The following is an 18649-nucleotide window of genomic DNA, read 5'->3' on the forward strand; positions in this document are numbered from 1 at the left end:
CAACAGTCGACCAGTTACTTACCATTTTCTAGTAAATGGCTATCCTAAATATCTACAAATAAATATCAAGACCAAACATATACAAGTATATGCCCTTTAAATTTGAGTAACTATCATAATTTTAAGCGAGAGAGTGCAAAAATATTTTTGAGATTTTTGAAATATTTGAATGTTTTTGGTTTTTCTATATATAAATCCGAAATCACAATATTTTTGTCTTTTCCATTTTCTCCCCCAAAACCCAAAATCACAAAATTAGTAAACCAAAATAAACATAACATAACCAAAGCAAAAAGATAATTATCCGAGCTTAAGGATATTAGCATGAGTTTTCCATCCGTTTAAACCAAGTAAAATGTTAAAGCGAGTTTTGTCAAAAGCTTTGGTAAACAGATTTACGCTTTTTAACTCTAACAGGGTTGTCAATGAGATCCTAAATACCCAGTCGATTAAACTGTTGCCACTCTTCTTGCATTTCCTCTACCCATGAAGAATCTTCAAGCGTCATATGAACACTCGTTGGTTCCATTTGAGACAAAAAGCAGGTATATTTCGCAAGATTAATGAATCCCGATGAGTGCATATCGGCATACACACAAAATACACTAGCATCACTTGAAATAGCAATCTGATGAAGTGTTTGCACACCAGTATCAAAATCACCAATGATGTCGTCCTAAGGATGATACGTATGAATTTGAAGGGTTAGATTATCAGGCACAACAACATGGTCTATTAAATTGTTCATATTCTCTTCTGCATCATGAGACGATTCACCAATCTCATGATTTTAAGGAAATGGAGTTGAAGAGGAATCAACAATATGACCATCATCTGACGAGATAGAAATAACATTAGATGTATCAGGAAGATCATCTTGCGGAACATCATCATAATTAGATACTGAAGGCCTTGGTGTTAAAAATTGATCTTCTAGGTAAGCACGCACCAAATCTTCATCAGGTTGATCAACGATTGGAGTAAACGAATTAAATAGACTTTCATAGTCAATCAGGCCCTTTTCTAGCGGGAGGTGTGGTGTATCGTTGACAATCGACATGGTACCACTCTTCATCACAACCCGAAGTAAAATTGGATACTCGTTTCTTAGGTGATGCATAACCCAAGAAATACCCTTAAATAGCTTTTTATTCGAATTTTCCCGCATCTTTCTTCAACATAGTACAAGGACACCCGAATGGTTCCAAATACATTAAATTAGGCTTTCGTTTGTTCAGAAGCTCAAAACATGTCTTTTGCAACTTCTTCACATTCAGAACACGGCGTGTATAGCAAGCAGTATTCACAACCTCATTCCAGAATTGAACTTGAAGCTTAGAATCTGTCATCATTGTTCGTGCAGCTTCAATCTGTGTTCGGTTCTTTCTTTCAGCAACACCAATCTGTTGAGGTACATATGGAGCGCTATATTCTTGATGAATTCCTTTCTGAATGCAAAAGAAATCCAATATAGTGTTTTTAAGCTCCGTACCATTATTACTCCGAATACGTCTCACTTTGTGTTTATAAAGTGATTCAATCTTTGTGATTAGATTTTGAACAAGAATGGGGGTCTGATCCTTTGAAACCATAAATAATACCCAAGAATACCTTGAATAGTCATTAGTGTCAACTAGACAATACCAATTTCCAGCAATACTCGCACGATTCATAGGACCAAACAAATCCATATGAAGTCATTCCAGAGGAGTATCAATGGAATTAATTAACTTAGATGGGGGTGACTATTTTTCTGTTTTCCCTTTTTGCATGCAACACAGTGATCGGTCAGTTTGAAGTGTTTTAGGGAAACTCCATAAACTAAATGAATTTCCATAAGATAATTCATCTTTCTGACATGAATATGACCCATACGCCTGTGCCACATAATCGAGTCTTTCTCAGTTGCTTTTAAGAAAAAAAAAATATGTTTTAACAGAAGTGGTTACCTTGGAAGTCATGTTTAGAACATAAATATCATTTGATCGAGGAGATCGCATAATAACCATGTCTTCAGGAATGACATATCCTGGTTTGAGTATTATGCACTCCTTATCAGTAAATAGAGTGGTATACTTCTAATCACAAATTTTAGACATGCTCAACAAATTGTGATACACTTTATCCAATTAATTAACTTTCTCAAATGTAATACAACCATTTGAAACATCTCCATCTTTTATAATCATTCCCCCAGAATTACCCGCAAAGGCTACATATCTGTCTTGAATATATTTGATATTTGATAAAAGAATGATATTGCCGGTAATATGACGAGAGAATCCACTATTCATAATCCAGATTTCACCAGATATAGTCACGGATGAGTTATTCACACAGAGGTAAACTAATTAGTTTAGAAAGGCAGCCCATGCCTCAATCTTAGGCACCTCTTTAGTTTCACTTGAAAAATTAATTTTGATTGAATCCAATTGCGGTTTAGCTGCTTGTGAATAAGTCACAGGTCTTTTTTACTTTCGTCTCAAATATGCAGCTTGAACTACATTTGTGTTCACATTTTTACAAATTGGTTCCCTAGGAACAAATTTGTGTTTTAAATTAACTTTGCTTTCATCAACATGAATCACTTTTCGTGGATTGAAAACATGAAGTGTGTCACATAATTAACCAAAGGAACAGGTTTGATTTGTTCCTTGATGAAAGGATGAATATTCTGTGATTTCTTCATTCCACAGTTTCTTACAACATGACCAGATTCACCACATAAAAAGCAAGTTTTCATGTCAACAAATGAACGTTATGTGTTAGTAGAAACTGTTTCAATCGAAGGTTGATGAGACATACCAGAGACATGCAATTTGTTCAAGTCATCAAATGTAACAGATTTTTTTCATGAAAAAATCAAGATTTGAACTATTAGAAAAGCTTTGTAACGTGTCTGTTCCAGTTGAATTAACAAACTTAACTTTCTTCACAGAATTAAACAATTGTTTGCCTTAATCAATGGATCTGTTGTGTTTGGTATTTTTGATTTAAAAAATGCATGCTCAAGGTCTTATACCTTTGAAGTTTCATTGTTAAAGACACTCTCAATCAACTGTGGTTTGATTAAATTAAGTGGAATGTCTTTCTCAGTGAATACCTTGCTAAGACCCTTTAACATAAACACATGACCAGTGTTTTCAGTCATAGAAGTTGAATTAATGAAATGCATCAAATCCTCATCAGGTATCTTTGGTTTTTCTAATTTCTTAGTCTTAACTTTAACAGACTTTTCCTTTTTCACATAAAATATATTTGAACCATACACATCCTCCTCAAATTCAAGAGGTTCACACAAAATGTGATTTGAACATGGAATGTTCTGGTTTTTGTACACAATCTCAGGCTCAATTACATCCTCAATGATTACCTTCTCAATATTTTCAACAAAGACCTTGTTACTTTGAATATGAGGTTTTTGAGTTGAAGGTTGAACAGTGTCTTTTTCTTGTTTAGGTTTCTCCTCATGAATGGCATGTTTAGAAAAAAAAATTTCTTTTCCCGCAAACGGATTTTGGGAATAATCATCATGAAACGGCGGAGGAACTTCAACAAGGCCTAAACTTTTTGTAGAACCTTTTGTTTACCGGATACTTCGAATATTTCATTCAACAAAAATGATGAGTTTCTAAATATTTCCAATTTGCTTTCCAACTCTAGAACCTCATTTTCAAGTTCGGTTATCTTAAATCTATGCTTTAGAATTTCTTGAAATTTTTTATCATTAATGGTTATTTTAACCGAAAATTCTGCTTTCAAATCATGATTACTTATAGACAATCCCTCAATCTTTTCTCTAGCTTTCATTTGTGACTCTAATTATTGTCTATATGCATCATTGATTGAAGAAAGTTCTTTCATTAGTGAATCATTATGAGCATTAACTAAATCAATTTTAGACTCAACTATTTCACAATTAGAACAAAACACACTGGCTGATAATTTAGAATCAGAAGAAGAACTAACCTCGTCAAACTTAGCCATGCAAGCAAAAGTAGTCAGATTCATTTGACTAGAGACATCAGAATCTGATTCAGTGTCAACTTCACTTTCAGAAATCAAATACTATTCCACTTGCATCTTGTAAATCTTCAATGTGCTCAAACATTGCTAGATAGCTTGACCTCCATTCCCCAACATTTGTTGTTTCCAATCTATACCATCATCTATGAGTAAAGCTTGTGACCCCGTAGCCTTTGTAGAATCACCCCAGAAGGTTTATCTTTCATCTCAGTAATAGACTTTCCCGAACTTCTGTCTTGAGAACGAGGACCATTGTATTCCTTCTTGTGCTTATAACATTCTTTAGCAAAATGTCCAAACTCTTGGCAGTTGTAACATTTGACTTTCAATTTATCAAAACCAACCCGTTTGTTTAATGATGGTAAATCTTTACCAGTTCGTTGCATGAACTTTTTCACCTTTCGAACTATCATAGCCATATTCCATTTGAGATCCATAAGCTCCAGATCATCAGGATCAATTTGGTCATAGTCTTCATTAGTCAGCTCACTTGTAGCAATCTTGCTACCCACCAAATTTTCATAGGACGTCATAAATGCACAAAGAAAAGCAAAATTTTGGTTAGCTTCCTTCATGTTTACAGTTGGTGGAGTGGTGAAAACATTTGAAGTCGGTCCACTAGGTATGTCATTGATCCCAGAAGCCATGAAGAACACGTTTGGATCACTGTATGAAGATGATTCCCTTGTGCAATTTGAGTAAGAAATGCATTAATTGGAGCAACAGTACTACTCAAAGGCAAACAACCTCCATACAATGTCGGATCTTCAGTTTCTTTTGATGACTTTTGACATTTTAAATCATACTCTCTATCTTCAATCTTTTGCATAAACTCCATTACAGTAAGATCATCATTTTTAAAGAAACTATTTTCTTTAAGAACCATGAGAAATGTTGAGTAGGAATTTGGAAGAGCATTCTTCACTGTGTCAATTTTATCAGACTCACTTGGTTCCATTTTTAACTTATTCATCTAGCAATAAGATGATTGAATCTTGTAAGAATTTCTTCCACAATCTCTCCTTTCAATAAATTAAAGTTTCGAAATTGAAACTTTAACATCACCTTCTTACTTTCCTCAGTATTACCCATACTTCTCATCTTGATATGTTGAAACAAAGAGGCACAAATTTTAATACTTCCCACTTGATGGAAAATATTATCAGGTAATGCCATAGTTAAAATGGAATATGCCTTAGTTTCAATCTCGAGAGCTTTCTTTTCTTCTTGAGAGTATTGAGGAAAAGCTTTTGGAGTAACCCGTAGTTTCAATTCCAAACATAGGAATAGTGTATACATCATCAAGACATCGAGAACAATCAGGATATACAAACCCTAGATATACTCTGAAACGTGGTTCCCGTTAAGCAAAATCACAAAATTTCATCAAACGAGGACATTTCGAATTAGATCCAATGTTAGCATCAAGATGTAACACATGTTGCATCAACACGTTCTGAGAAGCTAGTGCATTATAACCAGCCATTTTAAGTATATACAATTTAAATTTTAACAAACTTCAAACTTAAAAGTTTAAAATGAACATTTAGTAACAAATGGGAATGCGAATGAAGATGACTTGATAACAAATGATGAACAGTAGCGCATGACAGTGACGAATGATGAAACATAAATTGCTTAACGAATGATTGATAAATCAGTTAACGAATGTTGGGTCAAGAAATTGACCTAAGGGGGAGATTGTTGAGTCAAAAATTTGACCTAAATGAAGTACATGGAAGATTGGAATCTTCTCAACCTCCTCTGAATTTGCTAAGTAATGGATCCGGGCACACCTTAGACATCCGAGCAAGCTTTTATTTGGCCGAGTACGATATTTTGCCTACCGGGCAAGGTTTACTTCAAATAGTCTTCTTAAGTGGTTATCCGAGCAGGGTTTGCAAATTAGTGTGTTTCCGAGTAGGGTTCACTAGTTTATGTAAATCCGGGCAAGGTTCACTTTATCAAGCAAGTCTGTTCTTCAGAGCCAAGTATATTAATTACTCTTCCGAGTAAGGTTTGGTTATCCAAGTCCAAGAAGCCAAGAAATTGGAAGACCGGGCAAGGTATTCATTAATAAGTATGGTCCGAGTATGCTTGATGATCTAAAGGAATATCTCTAAGTAATATCGGGCAAGGTTCAGCTCAAGCAAGGAACAGTACTCCCGAGTACACTTTGCTAAATAAGTTATTTTATAGCAAAGAGCTGAAATGGATCATTGAAGAACAAGGTTGCTCGTAAGAAGTTGTCGGGCAAAGTCTGGCAAATTCAAGAAGACTGAAGTCTACTCGGTGAGTATTTTACTTAGTGAAATAATCTTAAAGTAAAGTCTACCCGGAAACTGATCCCGAGCACACTTCTGGCCGAGCATACTCGAAAAGACAAGATTGGTGCAAAGCCTACCCGGAAGACTTGTTTTACACTTAGTTTATTTTGAATATGTAATTTGAATATGTATGACTGTATTTAGGGTTTCTAGAAGGAATGACAGCTTTCCTAGGTTGGCAGGCCTATAAATAGAATATTTAGGGCACGCCGCCAAAAGGAGCACAATACGGATAAGACACACATTAATTGAAAGAATATTGTGTGACGGCTGTCTTAGGATTCCTAGAAAACCCTAAATCGATTATCCTTTTGTATGATTAATATTATATAAATAGAAATCTTTTGAGTGAATCTTAAGTGTGCTTTCTACCTTTGATTATTCATTGCAACCGTATGTTTGTTATTGATTCCGCCTTTAACAAACGGATATCTTTCTAAATATAGCAACCCGTCATTAACTCTCTTGTCGACACATCAATCTGTGTGAGTTATGACATGATTAATTAAGATCCAGGTGAAATCGAAGGGACCGACAAGTTGTTGGGACTTATATTTTAGACCGACACATCGAATTAATCTTTGGGTGAAAAATATATTATTTCGGTCTCAACCAAGGGTGGATGGCTTGAAGACCAAGTCATGCTAGGCTAGTATAAATAGATGTTTTTATTCATTTGTCTAGTATGAGTGATTGTATTGTGTATGTGTCAGATTTAGGGTTTTATCCCTTTGAGAGAGTCTCTGCCTCCAGGATGAGCTCTCCTGGTGGCGGCTGAGATATTTCTTAATTGATTGTATGTATGAATGTATGTATGATTGTTTCATCTTAATGAGAATCATTCGGCTAATATTTCATACTACCGTTTCTATCTTGTTTGTGTTTTGATTACAATTGTTCATCCTACTTTATTGTTGATTGTTAATCAAATCAGGCTCTCTCCCAATACACCTCATCCGTCCAACTGACATCATTCAAGAGTGAATACGAGTTAGATTCGATCCTAACCCTAGATCCGAGCTCCACACCGTTGATTAGTATTGACTATTATTCATGCTTCCGCACCGGGACTCGGACCTGTCAATTGGTATCAGATCCTGGGTTACCGAATCGTTCAGACTAACCGCTGAACAGATTCATTTCGCTCTTGAATCCACCATGGACGTTAAATGATGAAGTTCGTTGAAATTATTTTTGGGGGTTTTGAAATTATGTGATGATTCGGAGAAAAGTATATGGATTGATGTTTGGGTTGATGACTCGTTTGGAGATCCAACATCAATTTCATGTTTATTTGGTCAGAAAGGTCCAGATCTGATGTAACAGTGTTATTTGGCTCGTTTTAGGGCAACACTGTTCATCTGATTATTTCTAAATCTGAAAAGGTTGATTATGATATGAAGATAGGTTTCTTTGATTTCTATATGACTTGGATAGGGCTATAGTGATTAATTTCAGATTACGAAACTTGTTTCTGGATTTGAAAAATTAGGGTTTTGTGTGCTCGTGCTGAACAAACAGTAGATGTTTGTTGAAAAATATTGCCGATGGTACAAACTGATAAGGAGAATGTACAAGTCAAGAATGAACAGGTACTAAAGGCAATTTCATCATTGTTTGTTGCAGCAGATGCAAAGTGAATATTCGAGCAGGTTCTGCAAGGGCAAATCAGTGACTGATGACGCAGAAATGAATTTTTGATGTCTCGAGCACACTATGAACAAATAAGATTGGACTCGAGTATGGAAAATGACTAAGTGTTGCTTCAAGCACAGGAGGTGTTTTTCCCAAGCACATCTTTGTTTTGCTCGAGCACAGGTTATTTCGAGCACATCTTATATCGAGCACATCAAATTCGAGCACACTTTGTGAAACCCAGAGCATATCCATTGTCTTCTCAAGAAAACTATCTTTAAGTCTCGAGCACACTTTGTTATTTATTCGAGCAGACTCTTTTTCGAGCATACTTTGTTTTGTCTTGAACAATTATGCTTGTGAAGAGAAAACTCAAGTTTGTGTCGAGCACACCCTTGCTCCCGAGCACACTTTTGCTCCCGAGCATGTTTGGTGGAAAATGAAAAAGCACTAAGTAATCCGAGCACACTTTTGTTTCTGTGCACTAAGTAATCCGAGCACACTTGTACTTCCGAGCACACCTTGTGCTAGTTGAAAATTGAAAAATCACAAGTGTTTTGATTTCCGGGTACCCTTTGTGCTAGGAAAGTGCTTCCGGGTACACTTTGTGCTAGTGCTAAAATTGAAAAATTCACAAGTACTCCCGAGCACACTTTTGCTCCCGAGCATGCTTGGTGTTAAGTGAAAAAGTGAAAAATCACAAGTGTTTTGCTTCCGAGTACACTTTGTTTTCCGAGTACACTTTTTGCTAGGAAAGTGCTTCCGAGTACACTTTGTGCTTGGAAATTGAATCAGAGTATGCTTTGTGCTAGGAAACAGAGTTTCTGAAACATTTCAAAGTTTTGAAGAAACTTATGAGATTTTTGTGCCGTTGACCGTTTGACCAAGCTGTTCTCTACAGAAGATATATACCAGGGGTATTTTGGTAATTTTTCTCCAATCATCAACAAGCTTATGGAATTCAAACCTCATCCAATTTCACGACTTCATCAAAAGCTTTACAAGAACAAGTGTTGACCAAGCTTAAGGATTTAACAACTTTTAGTGTCAACCAACTTTTGAATAAAACATTTGATATTTTTACAATCTTGATGAGGATGATCAAGATTGTTTCACCCACACTTGATTTGAAGAAACATTTATTAAAGACAATTGCAACGAAATTGGGTGAGTAAAAATCTTTGAATTTCATTGCAAATGGCTAGCTTCACATCAAGTAAAAGACTCAAGTTAAGGAAAAGTTGATCAAGATCAATAATCCAAGGTTTTTCAAAAACGTTTCATCATTTGTAAGTTTTCAGATTTCCTAGTACGGATGAGAAGATGGAGTCATCACCAGCAACAATGTTGAAATGATGATCAGTAGAGTCTAACCTCCAATGAAATAGTCACTTGAACAGTCAAGAACGGGTTATGGTTGACTTGAATGCTATCTTAATTCAGGGAATGGTTTGAAGATAATTTACAGGGGAAGAAACAGATTTGAAGAATGCAAGATTATTTGATGATCACAATGAGTTTATTTCTTTTTGTGATAACCTTGTTACTTGAAGTTGATCTTTGAAGTTCAACGCCTCGTTATACAACTATATCCAAAAGTGATATAAGAGTGATGATTCGAAATGAAAAATGGGAGAAGCTTAACGTGAGGGGGAGAATTTCAATGAAAGACAACGAGTTATGAGGTGATCATGGAAGAAATTCGATGGCATCGGTCTAAGGGGGAGATTGTTGGGACTTATATTTTAGACCGACGCATCGAATTAATCTTTGGGTGAAAAATATATTATTTCGGTCTCAACCAAGGGTGGATGGCTTGAAGACCAAGTCATGCTAGGCTAGTATAAATAGATGTTTTTATTCATTTGTCTAGTATCAGTGACTGTATTGTGTATGTGTGAGATTTAGGGTTTTATCCCTTTGAGAGAGTCTCTGCCTCCAGGATGAGCTCTCCTGGTGGCGGCTGAGATATTTCTTAATTGATTGTACGTATGAATGTATGTATGAGTGTTTCATCTTAATGAGAATCATTCGGCTAATATTTCATACTACCGTTTCTATCTTGTTTGTGTTTTGATTACAATTGTTCATCCTACTTTATTGTTGATTGTTAATCAAATCAGGCTCTCTCCCAATACACCTCATCCGTCCAACTGACATCATTCAAGAGTGAATACGAGTTAGATTCGATCCTAACCCTAGATCCGAGCTCCACACCGTTGATTAGTATTGACAATTATTCACGCTTCCGCACCGGGACTCGGACCTGTCAATTGGTATCAGAGCTTGTTACTGCTATTTTGGAAAGATTGATGCTGATTGAAGATTTGAAGAAAAATGACGCAAGCAGACCTCTGTTCTATTGATTTGTGACGTCAGCAGCCCTGTTTTTCATTTTTCTTCCAGATCTACAATCTACCGGTGTTTTTTCTTCCTTATTTCAATTAAAGTTCTAATCTTTATATCTAAATCTTGTTCTAATCACATCAGACACATCAGATCTGAGCATTCTGTTTTCAAATCTGATTATTTTGAAATTTTTTTTAAGGAAACTGATTTTTAATTTCTCAAAATGTCTGGATATGAGGAAAAAGAGGCGTCTACTAACAAGATACCAAGGTTGTATGCACAGGAAAACTTTATAAAATGGAAAGTACTCTTTGAAGCAGCCATATGCTACAATGATATTGATATGTGGAACTCCATCAAGAATGGTCCACAAACTCCAGTTGAAGAAGGTGCAAATGCAACTGCAACTGCTGCTGTAAGAGAAAAAATGAGAAAGGTGGATGACAAAGCCTTAGCTATGATTAAGCTAGGTTTGTCTTGGGAGATTCTGACCAAGGTGTCTCATCACACAACTGCCAAGCAAATGTATGATGCCATCCTTGAAATGTATGAAGGGAATACTGAACTAAAGAACATAAAGAAGCAAAGATTGAAGCAATAGTTGGAAAGGTTCAAGTATAGGGATGGAGAAAGGTTGAAATTAATACTAGAACGTTTTCTAAGTATTATGAATGAGTTGAGGACAACTGATTATGTAATGACTGACTTTGATTTGAATACAAAGTTACACAACTCAATGCCAAAAGAATGGTATACTGAATACAAAGTTACACAACTCAATAATTGGGTACGACAGCAACAAGAATTTAAAAAAAGAAAAAAGTAATAGCCTAACCCTTTTATATAATTATTTCGATCGGCATAGAAGAGTTTTGGAATACAAAATCAATTTTGTGGTTTTTTGGTCAAAGGGGACGACAGAAAGTAATAATATATTGGAGAGCAAGTAGAAAGCAACTTATAATATTCTTTGGAGATTCATGAAAGGAGCTGCAACAAATAAGTTGAAAGAACATTAATTATTTTTCCGGAAGCATAAGAAGGGAGGCTACCATTATTCTTGGAGTGACAAATTATTTACTTGGTTTGGTCTTCATCTTTATTTTTAATCCATGAATAGTGTGAACAAGAGTTTTTCTACTAGTATTGATTTGTTTTTGTTTCTTATTATGAGTAGCTAAATCTATTAGAACTACCTAGGTTTGGTTGATTGAAGATGTTTTGACGATTGTTTCCGGTTGAGTAACGAACATATAATTGATATTCTATTGTCAAGTTTATATTATTGTGATTTTATTCTATGATTGCTATTGAGTTTGTTCAATAGTATATTAATTAAACCCCGTGTGATTTTATCTTTACTTGAATTAGTTTCGTGTTTGGTTTAGGATTGCATGTTAGACTAATTACTTGGTGTTTTTGGTAGACGTCACCATAGGGTTTGATTGGTTAGAGTTGTTTATCTCAATAGTTCATCTCCTTTTAGTTGGACCAAGACATTAGGAGTTGGTTTATCTCTTTGGCCTAGTCGATTTAGTTAGCTGTTGCGAGACCACGTTCGGTTTTCTAGCCGTTGATTAGGTAAATTTGTAAGCCAAGTTATTTAATCTTAAATACTTAATTACCCCTTATTCCCTAGGCTTGTTAGGATTACGAGCCTTAGCGTAATTTGTGATTTTGATACGGAGCAAGTAATAAATCATTAGGGTACTTAGAAAACCAACCATGCTTTATCATTCTTTCTAGACGTTTTTAGGGGTCTCTAGTAAAACTGACCGTGGGGACCTGTTTTCCCTTATAATTGTCTAGTTAGATAATCTTTAGGACCCGATTTTATGTGTTCGTTGTCACCTGAACGTCGTTGATAGTCGTTAAGATACCTTACCTAGGTGGTTCCCCTTTATCATATTTAAGAGTTCCATTAAGTCTCATTAAGTTTTCTCGTTAGTTTCGTTAAGTTAAGTTAAGTTAAGTTAGTTAAAATTAATTAAAAACAAATAACAAAATAATAAAATCAATTAAATATTATTAGGTAGGACTTGGATTAGGGTTTATAATCTAAGCCGTTCTCACGTGTCTTCGAGTTCGATATCCGGACTTTCCTGATCTTTGCTATACGCGACGGTACACTTGCTCTTTGTGTGAACTCGGATAGGTTGTTTGGTTTTTTAAAGCTTAGTTGCGATTTATGTTTAATTTATATATATATATTTTTTCGCACATCATGTTTTTGGCGCCGTTGCCGGGGACACGGTTTGAGGCGATTACAGAACGACCCGAGTCTGGGATTTACCTGTTTTCTTTTTTACTTGCTTATTTGTTTTTATTTTGTTTTTAGTTTAATTTTAGCCTAGTTAATTTTAGTTTTTTTTGTCGTATGCGTCGTACCCGCTCACAAGGACAGCCGAAGCTTGAAACGTCTGACAATACTGAGAAAGTCGAGCCCGAGAGAGAGTGTTATGTTTCACCTATAGGTTCTGATTCTTCTTCTTTTTTTGTTTCTTCTGCACCTTCTAGGGATAGGAACATGGGTGACCAACCGCCTAGGAGAGTAGTAGCTGACTATGGTAGGATGACAACGAATCCTCATTCAAGCATCACTTTACCAAACGGTGTCGCCGCTGGCAACTGGTCCATTCCTGCCCACGTCATGCAACTCATCAAAACCGCACTCCAATTCCAAGGGCTAGAGAGCGAAGATCCTTCAAACCACATCGACATGTTTGTACAAATATGCGAAACTTTCAATATCGGCAACATGAACGATGAAGCCATCTATCTCCGTATCTTTCCCTTCTCACTTGCAGGATAAGCGTACAAATGGGTGAAGTCTCTATCTGCTGGATCCATCACCACTTGGGCGGGCCTTCAAGAAAAATTCATGACCAATTCTTTCCGCCATCTAAATCCGCTCGACTCCATGAGGAGATGTGTTCCTTCCGCATGAGATCCGACGAGTCTTTCATGGAAGTTTGGGAAAGATTCAAGGACCTCCTTCTGAGTTGTCCTCATAATGGTTTAGATAAGTGGATGCTATAATGGAGCCACACAGATCCCGATGAGTGCGTCGTCCTTTTTGATGATCTAGCAGCGAGCTACGAGGGGCACGGGGGTAGAAATTCTTCCATGTCATCGAGATGAGTACTTCAGGTCGATTCGAGCATTAGCATGCATGCGCAGATTGATGTTTTAAACAAACTCGTTAGAGATCTTACCATTAAGAGCATCGCGAAGTGTGAGGTTTGCCGAGGGGGTCACGACACCATTGACTGTCCTGTTAAGTCGGGTAGCGACCAGGAGGAGGTTGAGTTCGTCAACAACCCCTTGAGATATCAAAACCCCGCCTTCGGCGGGAACACTGGTTGGAGAAATCAGAATAACTATCAAGGGGGACAAGCCAGTGGCTACCAAGCCCAATACCAAAACAAGCGTCAAGAGAATCTATTCGGGCAGGGGAGTTCAAGTCAAGAGAGTTCGGAACAAGCGGGGAGAGAAGAGAAGAAAGCCTTACTGGAGGAGATGATGGCTGAGCTGTTAAAGCGATATGAGAGGAACCGAGTAACAAATGAGGCAAAATTTGCGGAACACGATGCTATGTTGAAGAACCAAGCCACGTCTCTAGCTAATCTTGAGCGTCACATCAAAGAGATTGCCAGCTAGTTATCCAAGAGAGCACTAGGTTCACTACCAAGTAATACCGAGAAAAATCCGAGAGGGTTCGCCAAAGAAGTGGCTACTAGGAGCGGTGCAAAAAGAGAAAGAGAGACTGGTTCTTCGAGAGTTGTCACACATGCGGTTGATGAAGTGGAGCAGGTGGATGAGGAGATCCAGATGGAGCCTCCTCCGGCCGAGGCACACCAGCAGACTATTCCCTCCAGCACGAAGCCGACCGATATACCTTCATCATCATCAAACCCACATCTGAGAATCTACAAACCCAAACTGCCTTATCCTAGGAGACTCTGATCGGACAGAAACGAGGAGCAAAACTCCAAGTTCCTTGAACTTCTCAAATAGCTTCACCTAAACATTCCTTTCCTTGAGGCGCTCACTCAGATGCCCAAATATGCCAAATTCCTCAAGGACATTCTTTCCAATAAGGAGAAGTTAGCTGAGGTTTCTTCTATTCCATTGAGTGTTGGGTGCTCTGCAGTGTTGCAGAGCAAGTTGCCATAAAAGATTACCGATCCTGGGAGTTTCACGATTCCCTGCGTCTTAGGCGACGATATGGTTCAACATGCTTTGGCCGACCTTGGGGCCAGCATCAATATCATGCCGTATTCTGTGTTTAGTAAGTTGAGTCTTGGCGAACCGAGGCCAACCCGAATGAGTATCCAACTTGCTGATCGTTTCGTGAAATATCCGCGAGGGGTGGTCGAGAACATGCTTGTTCGAATCGACAAGTTCATCTTCCCGGTGGACTTTGTCATTCTGGATATGAATGAGGATGATAGTGTCCCGCTCATTTTAGGCCGGCCATTCCTTGCCACCGCACAAGCGTTGATCGACGTCCGTGAGGGAAAATTGATTCTGAAAGTTGGGGATGATAACGTCACCTTTGACGTAAGACAGTCACTTAAACACCCCAAGTCGGCGGACGACTCCCTGTATTTCGTTAACACCATCGTATCGCATGTGAGGGAGTTTCTCACTGACATCTGTGGAGGACCTATCTTGGACCCACAGATTCTCGATAGGGAGATTTCAGATGCCGAGATGGTTGCCATGACCACTCCACCATTGATGGATGACACCGTGTCACCACCCCTAGATTCAGAGTCATCTGTTGAGATCGTGCAAGACGATCCAAGAGACCGACCTTCTGTTGAGAACCCTCCTCCTTCCTTAGAACTTAAGGATCTACCCGATCATTTGGAGTATGCATTTCTGGATGAAGACAGGAAGCTACCCGTCATCATCGCGTCTGCCTTGACGGAGGTCGAGAAGTTGAAGTTGTTGGAGGTGCTGAAAGCAAGTAAGGAGGCGATAGCATGGAAGATTATCGGTATTAATGGGATTAATCCCTCGTTCTGCACTCATAATCCTCATGGAGGATAATTTCAAATTCGTCGTTCAGCCTCAACGGAGGCTTAATCCGAAAATTCTAGAGGTCGTTAAGAAAGAAGTCATTATACTCCTTGATGCGGGAATCATTTTTCCCATCTCTGATAACTCCTGAGTGTGTCCGGTCCCAGTGGTTCCGAAGAAGGGTGGCATGACTGTTGTCACCAATGATAGGAACGAGCTTATTCCCACTCGGGCCGTGACTGGTTGGAGAGTCTGCATCGACTACCGCAGACTAAATGACGCCACTAGCAAAGATCATTTTCCTCTACCCTTCATTGATCAGATGCTTGAGTGTTTGGCGGACCAACAGTACTACTGCTTTCTGGATGGTTTCTCCGGGTATTTCCAAATCCCGATCTCTCCCGATGATCAGGAGAAAACCACATTCACTTTCTGCTACGGGACGTTTGCCTATAAACGCATGCCCTTTGGACTCTGTAACGCTCCAGCTACTTTCCAGCGAAGTATGGTGGCGATCTTTCACGACATGATCGAGGATTCCATGGAGGTCTTCATGGATGATTTTTTTGTCTTCGGGAATTCTTTCGATCATTGTCTCTACAACCTTGATAGGATTATGACTCGTTGCGTCGACACCAACCTAGTACTCAACTGGGAGAAGTGTCACTTCATGGTACGTGAGGGCATCGTTCTAGGACATAGGATCTCGAGTGCAGGGATCGAGGTCGATCTAGCTAAAATTGAAACCATTTCTAATCTCTCCCGCCCACTTCTGTGAGATCCATCCGTAGCTTCTTAGGTCATGCGGGTTTCAATCACCGGTTCATTAAAGATTTCTCGAAAATTGTGAGACCGATGACCAAGCTACCAGAGAAAGACACTCCATTTGTCTTCTCTGAACAGTGTATCGAGGCGTTTGATCTTCTAAAAGACAAACTCATTAACGCCCCGATCATGATTTCTCCCGACTGGTCTTTGCCATTCGAATTAATGTGCGACGCGAGCAACTATGCCGTATAAGCAGTGCTTGGACAGCTGAAGGAGAAACACTTCCACCCGATCTACTATGCTAGCCGGACCCTAAAAAGTGCTCAGGAGAATTACACTACCACCGAGAAAGAGTTATTATCTGTAGAGTTTGCATTCAATAAATTTAGGTCCTCTCTTGTTCTGTCTAAAACAGTCGTTTACACGGATCATGCTGCCATTTGTTATCTTTTCAGGAAGCAGGATGATAAACCTCGTCTCATCCGATGGATCCTGCTGCTTCAAGAGTTTGATATCGAATCCGTGATAAAAAGGGGGCCGAGAATGTAGCGGCCAATCACTTGTCACGTCTTGAGAGAGACGAGATTGGAGATGTTGGGGCTATCATCAATGACCATTTTCTGATAGAGAATCTCATGTTTGTCAAAGCCGAGGATGATGGCTACCCGTGGTTTGCCTATATAGCAAACTTCCTCATCGATGGTTCCCTCCCTCGGAGGATGTCTCACCAGCAAAAGAAGAATTTCTTTGCTGACGTAAAGTTCTACATCTGGGACAACCCATTTCTTTTTCGTATAGGTGCTGATCAGCTGTTGAGGAGATGTGTGGATGTTGAAGAGGGGTGGCGGATTTTAAGCCACTGTCATGAAGGACTGACAGGAGGTCACCATGGTACTGTTCTTACTGCTAAAATGGTCTTCGATTCAGGATTCTATTGGCCTTCAATTTTCAAAGATGCTCATGTGTTCGTAAAAAGCTGTGACCGATGTCAGCGTGTCGGTAAGATCTCATCCTGAAATGAGATGCCCCAAATTGCTATTCAGGTTTGCGAGGTTTTTGACATTTGGGGTATTGATTTTATGGGCCCGTTCCCGTTTTCTAGAGGGAACAAGTACATACTTGTGGCAGTTGATTACGTCTCCAAGTGGGTCGAGGCCAGAGCCTTGCCCATTAACGACGCCCGAGTTGTAGTGAGATTTCTGAAAAATCTTTTCTCTCGTTTCGGTGTAGCGAAAGCCTTGATCAGCGATTGAGGTACTCACTTCTGCAACGCGCAGATGGAGAAGGCATTGCAACGCTTTGGGGTCACCCATCGGCTTGCGACTGCCTACCACCCACAGACTAGTGTGCAAGTGGAGGTGAGTAACCGGGGCATCAAACGCATTCTTGAGAAGACGGTTGGCCTAAACCGAAAGGATTGGTCCGACAAATTAGATGATGCTTTGTGGGCTTTCCGTACAGCGTACAAAACTCCGACCAGTTCCACACCGTTTCGAATGATATATGGGAAAGCCTGCCATCTGCCTATTGAGTTGGAACACCGTTCTTCTTGGGCGCTTCAAACAGTTAACCTTAATCTTTCGACTGTTGGAGTTCACCGTTTCCATCAGATACATGAGTTAGAGGAACTTCGCGATCATGCCTATGAACATTCGTATAATTATAAGCTGAAGAACAAAGAGCTGCATGATAGGAAGTTGAGAGGTGATAAACAGTTCAAGTGTAGGGACGCCGTACTTTTGTTTAATTCCCGACTTAAGTTATTTCCGGGAAAGTTGCGTTCTCGATGGTATGGACCATACACAGTTAAGGAAGTCTTCCCGTACGGAGCGATAGAAATTGAGGAATAGAATGGGAGTTTCAAAGTTAATGGTCACTCTCTGAAGCACTACATTGGTGAGAAGGCGAGCATGGAGGAAGACGAGGTTTTGCGCCTTACAGCATCTTTGGGTTAGACGTGAGAGAGGGGTCAGGATGAGGACCCGTTAAACCAAGCGCTCTCAGGAGGCAGTCCGAGTTTTCGTTTATCTGTCTTTATTTTTTGTTACTAAGGATCCTCCCGATTGAAGCCACTTGTACTCAATCTCCATTCGAGCAGCGGATTTTGAGGGTATTCTATGTGCTTTTATTTATAATATAAAAGTAAAAAAATATATATATAAAATAAAAAAAAGTTAAAAAAAAAAAGAAATTAAAAAATACAAAAACACAAAAATATGTTTTTTTCTTATGTTTTTGTTTTCTGTTTTGTACGCCGCTACATGCGAGCGAGTTTAAGTTATTGCATGTATTATTATGCGCATGGTAGCTCTGATGGCGTTTTTGAACCGGTTCTCCCAAGGTTGCGACCGCGAATGAAATGTTATACAGCTGTTCGATTGATACACAACTGGTGAAGATTCTGCATATAAACCAGGGGAGTAACCCGTTCTCTGTTTTTACTCTTGAAAATTTTAAGTTTTATTTTTATTTTATTTTATTTCTTTTCCTTGTTCTCATCGAGGATGATTTCATTC

At 38.6% G+C, this 18649-nt stretch overlaps 1 protein-coding gene across 1 annotated transcript; it reads left to right on the plus strand.

The window, feature by feature from the left end:
• The first annotated feature begins 17629 nt into the window (after nt 1–17629).
• LOC143594553 (uncharacterized) lies at nt 17630–17983 on the plus strand. Its single transcript, XM_077073832.1, has one exon. The coding sequence runs from the start codon at nt 17630–17632 to the stop codon at nt 17981–17983; it is 354 nt and encodes a 117-aa protein (XP_076929947.1).
• The last annotated feature ends 666 nt before the right edge of the window (nt 17984–18649 follow it).

The sequence above is a fragment of the Bidens hawaiensis genome, unplaced genomic scaffold (assembly GCF_021521415.1).
Source record: "Bidens hawaiensis isolate Kalapana, Puna unplaced genomic scaffold, B.hawaiensis_p1.1 tig00043856_1, whole genome shotgun sequence".
Taxonomy (NCBI): Eukaryota; Viridiplantae; Streptophyta; class Magnoliopsida; order Asterales; family Asteraceae; genus Bidens; species Bidens hawaiensis.

What these genes read in the sequence shown, in the direction of transcription:
- LOC143594553 (XM_077073832.1), top strand. Translation starts at nt 17,630, where the DNA reads ATGATATATGGGAAAGCCTGCCATCTGCCTATTGAGTTGGAACACCGT.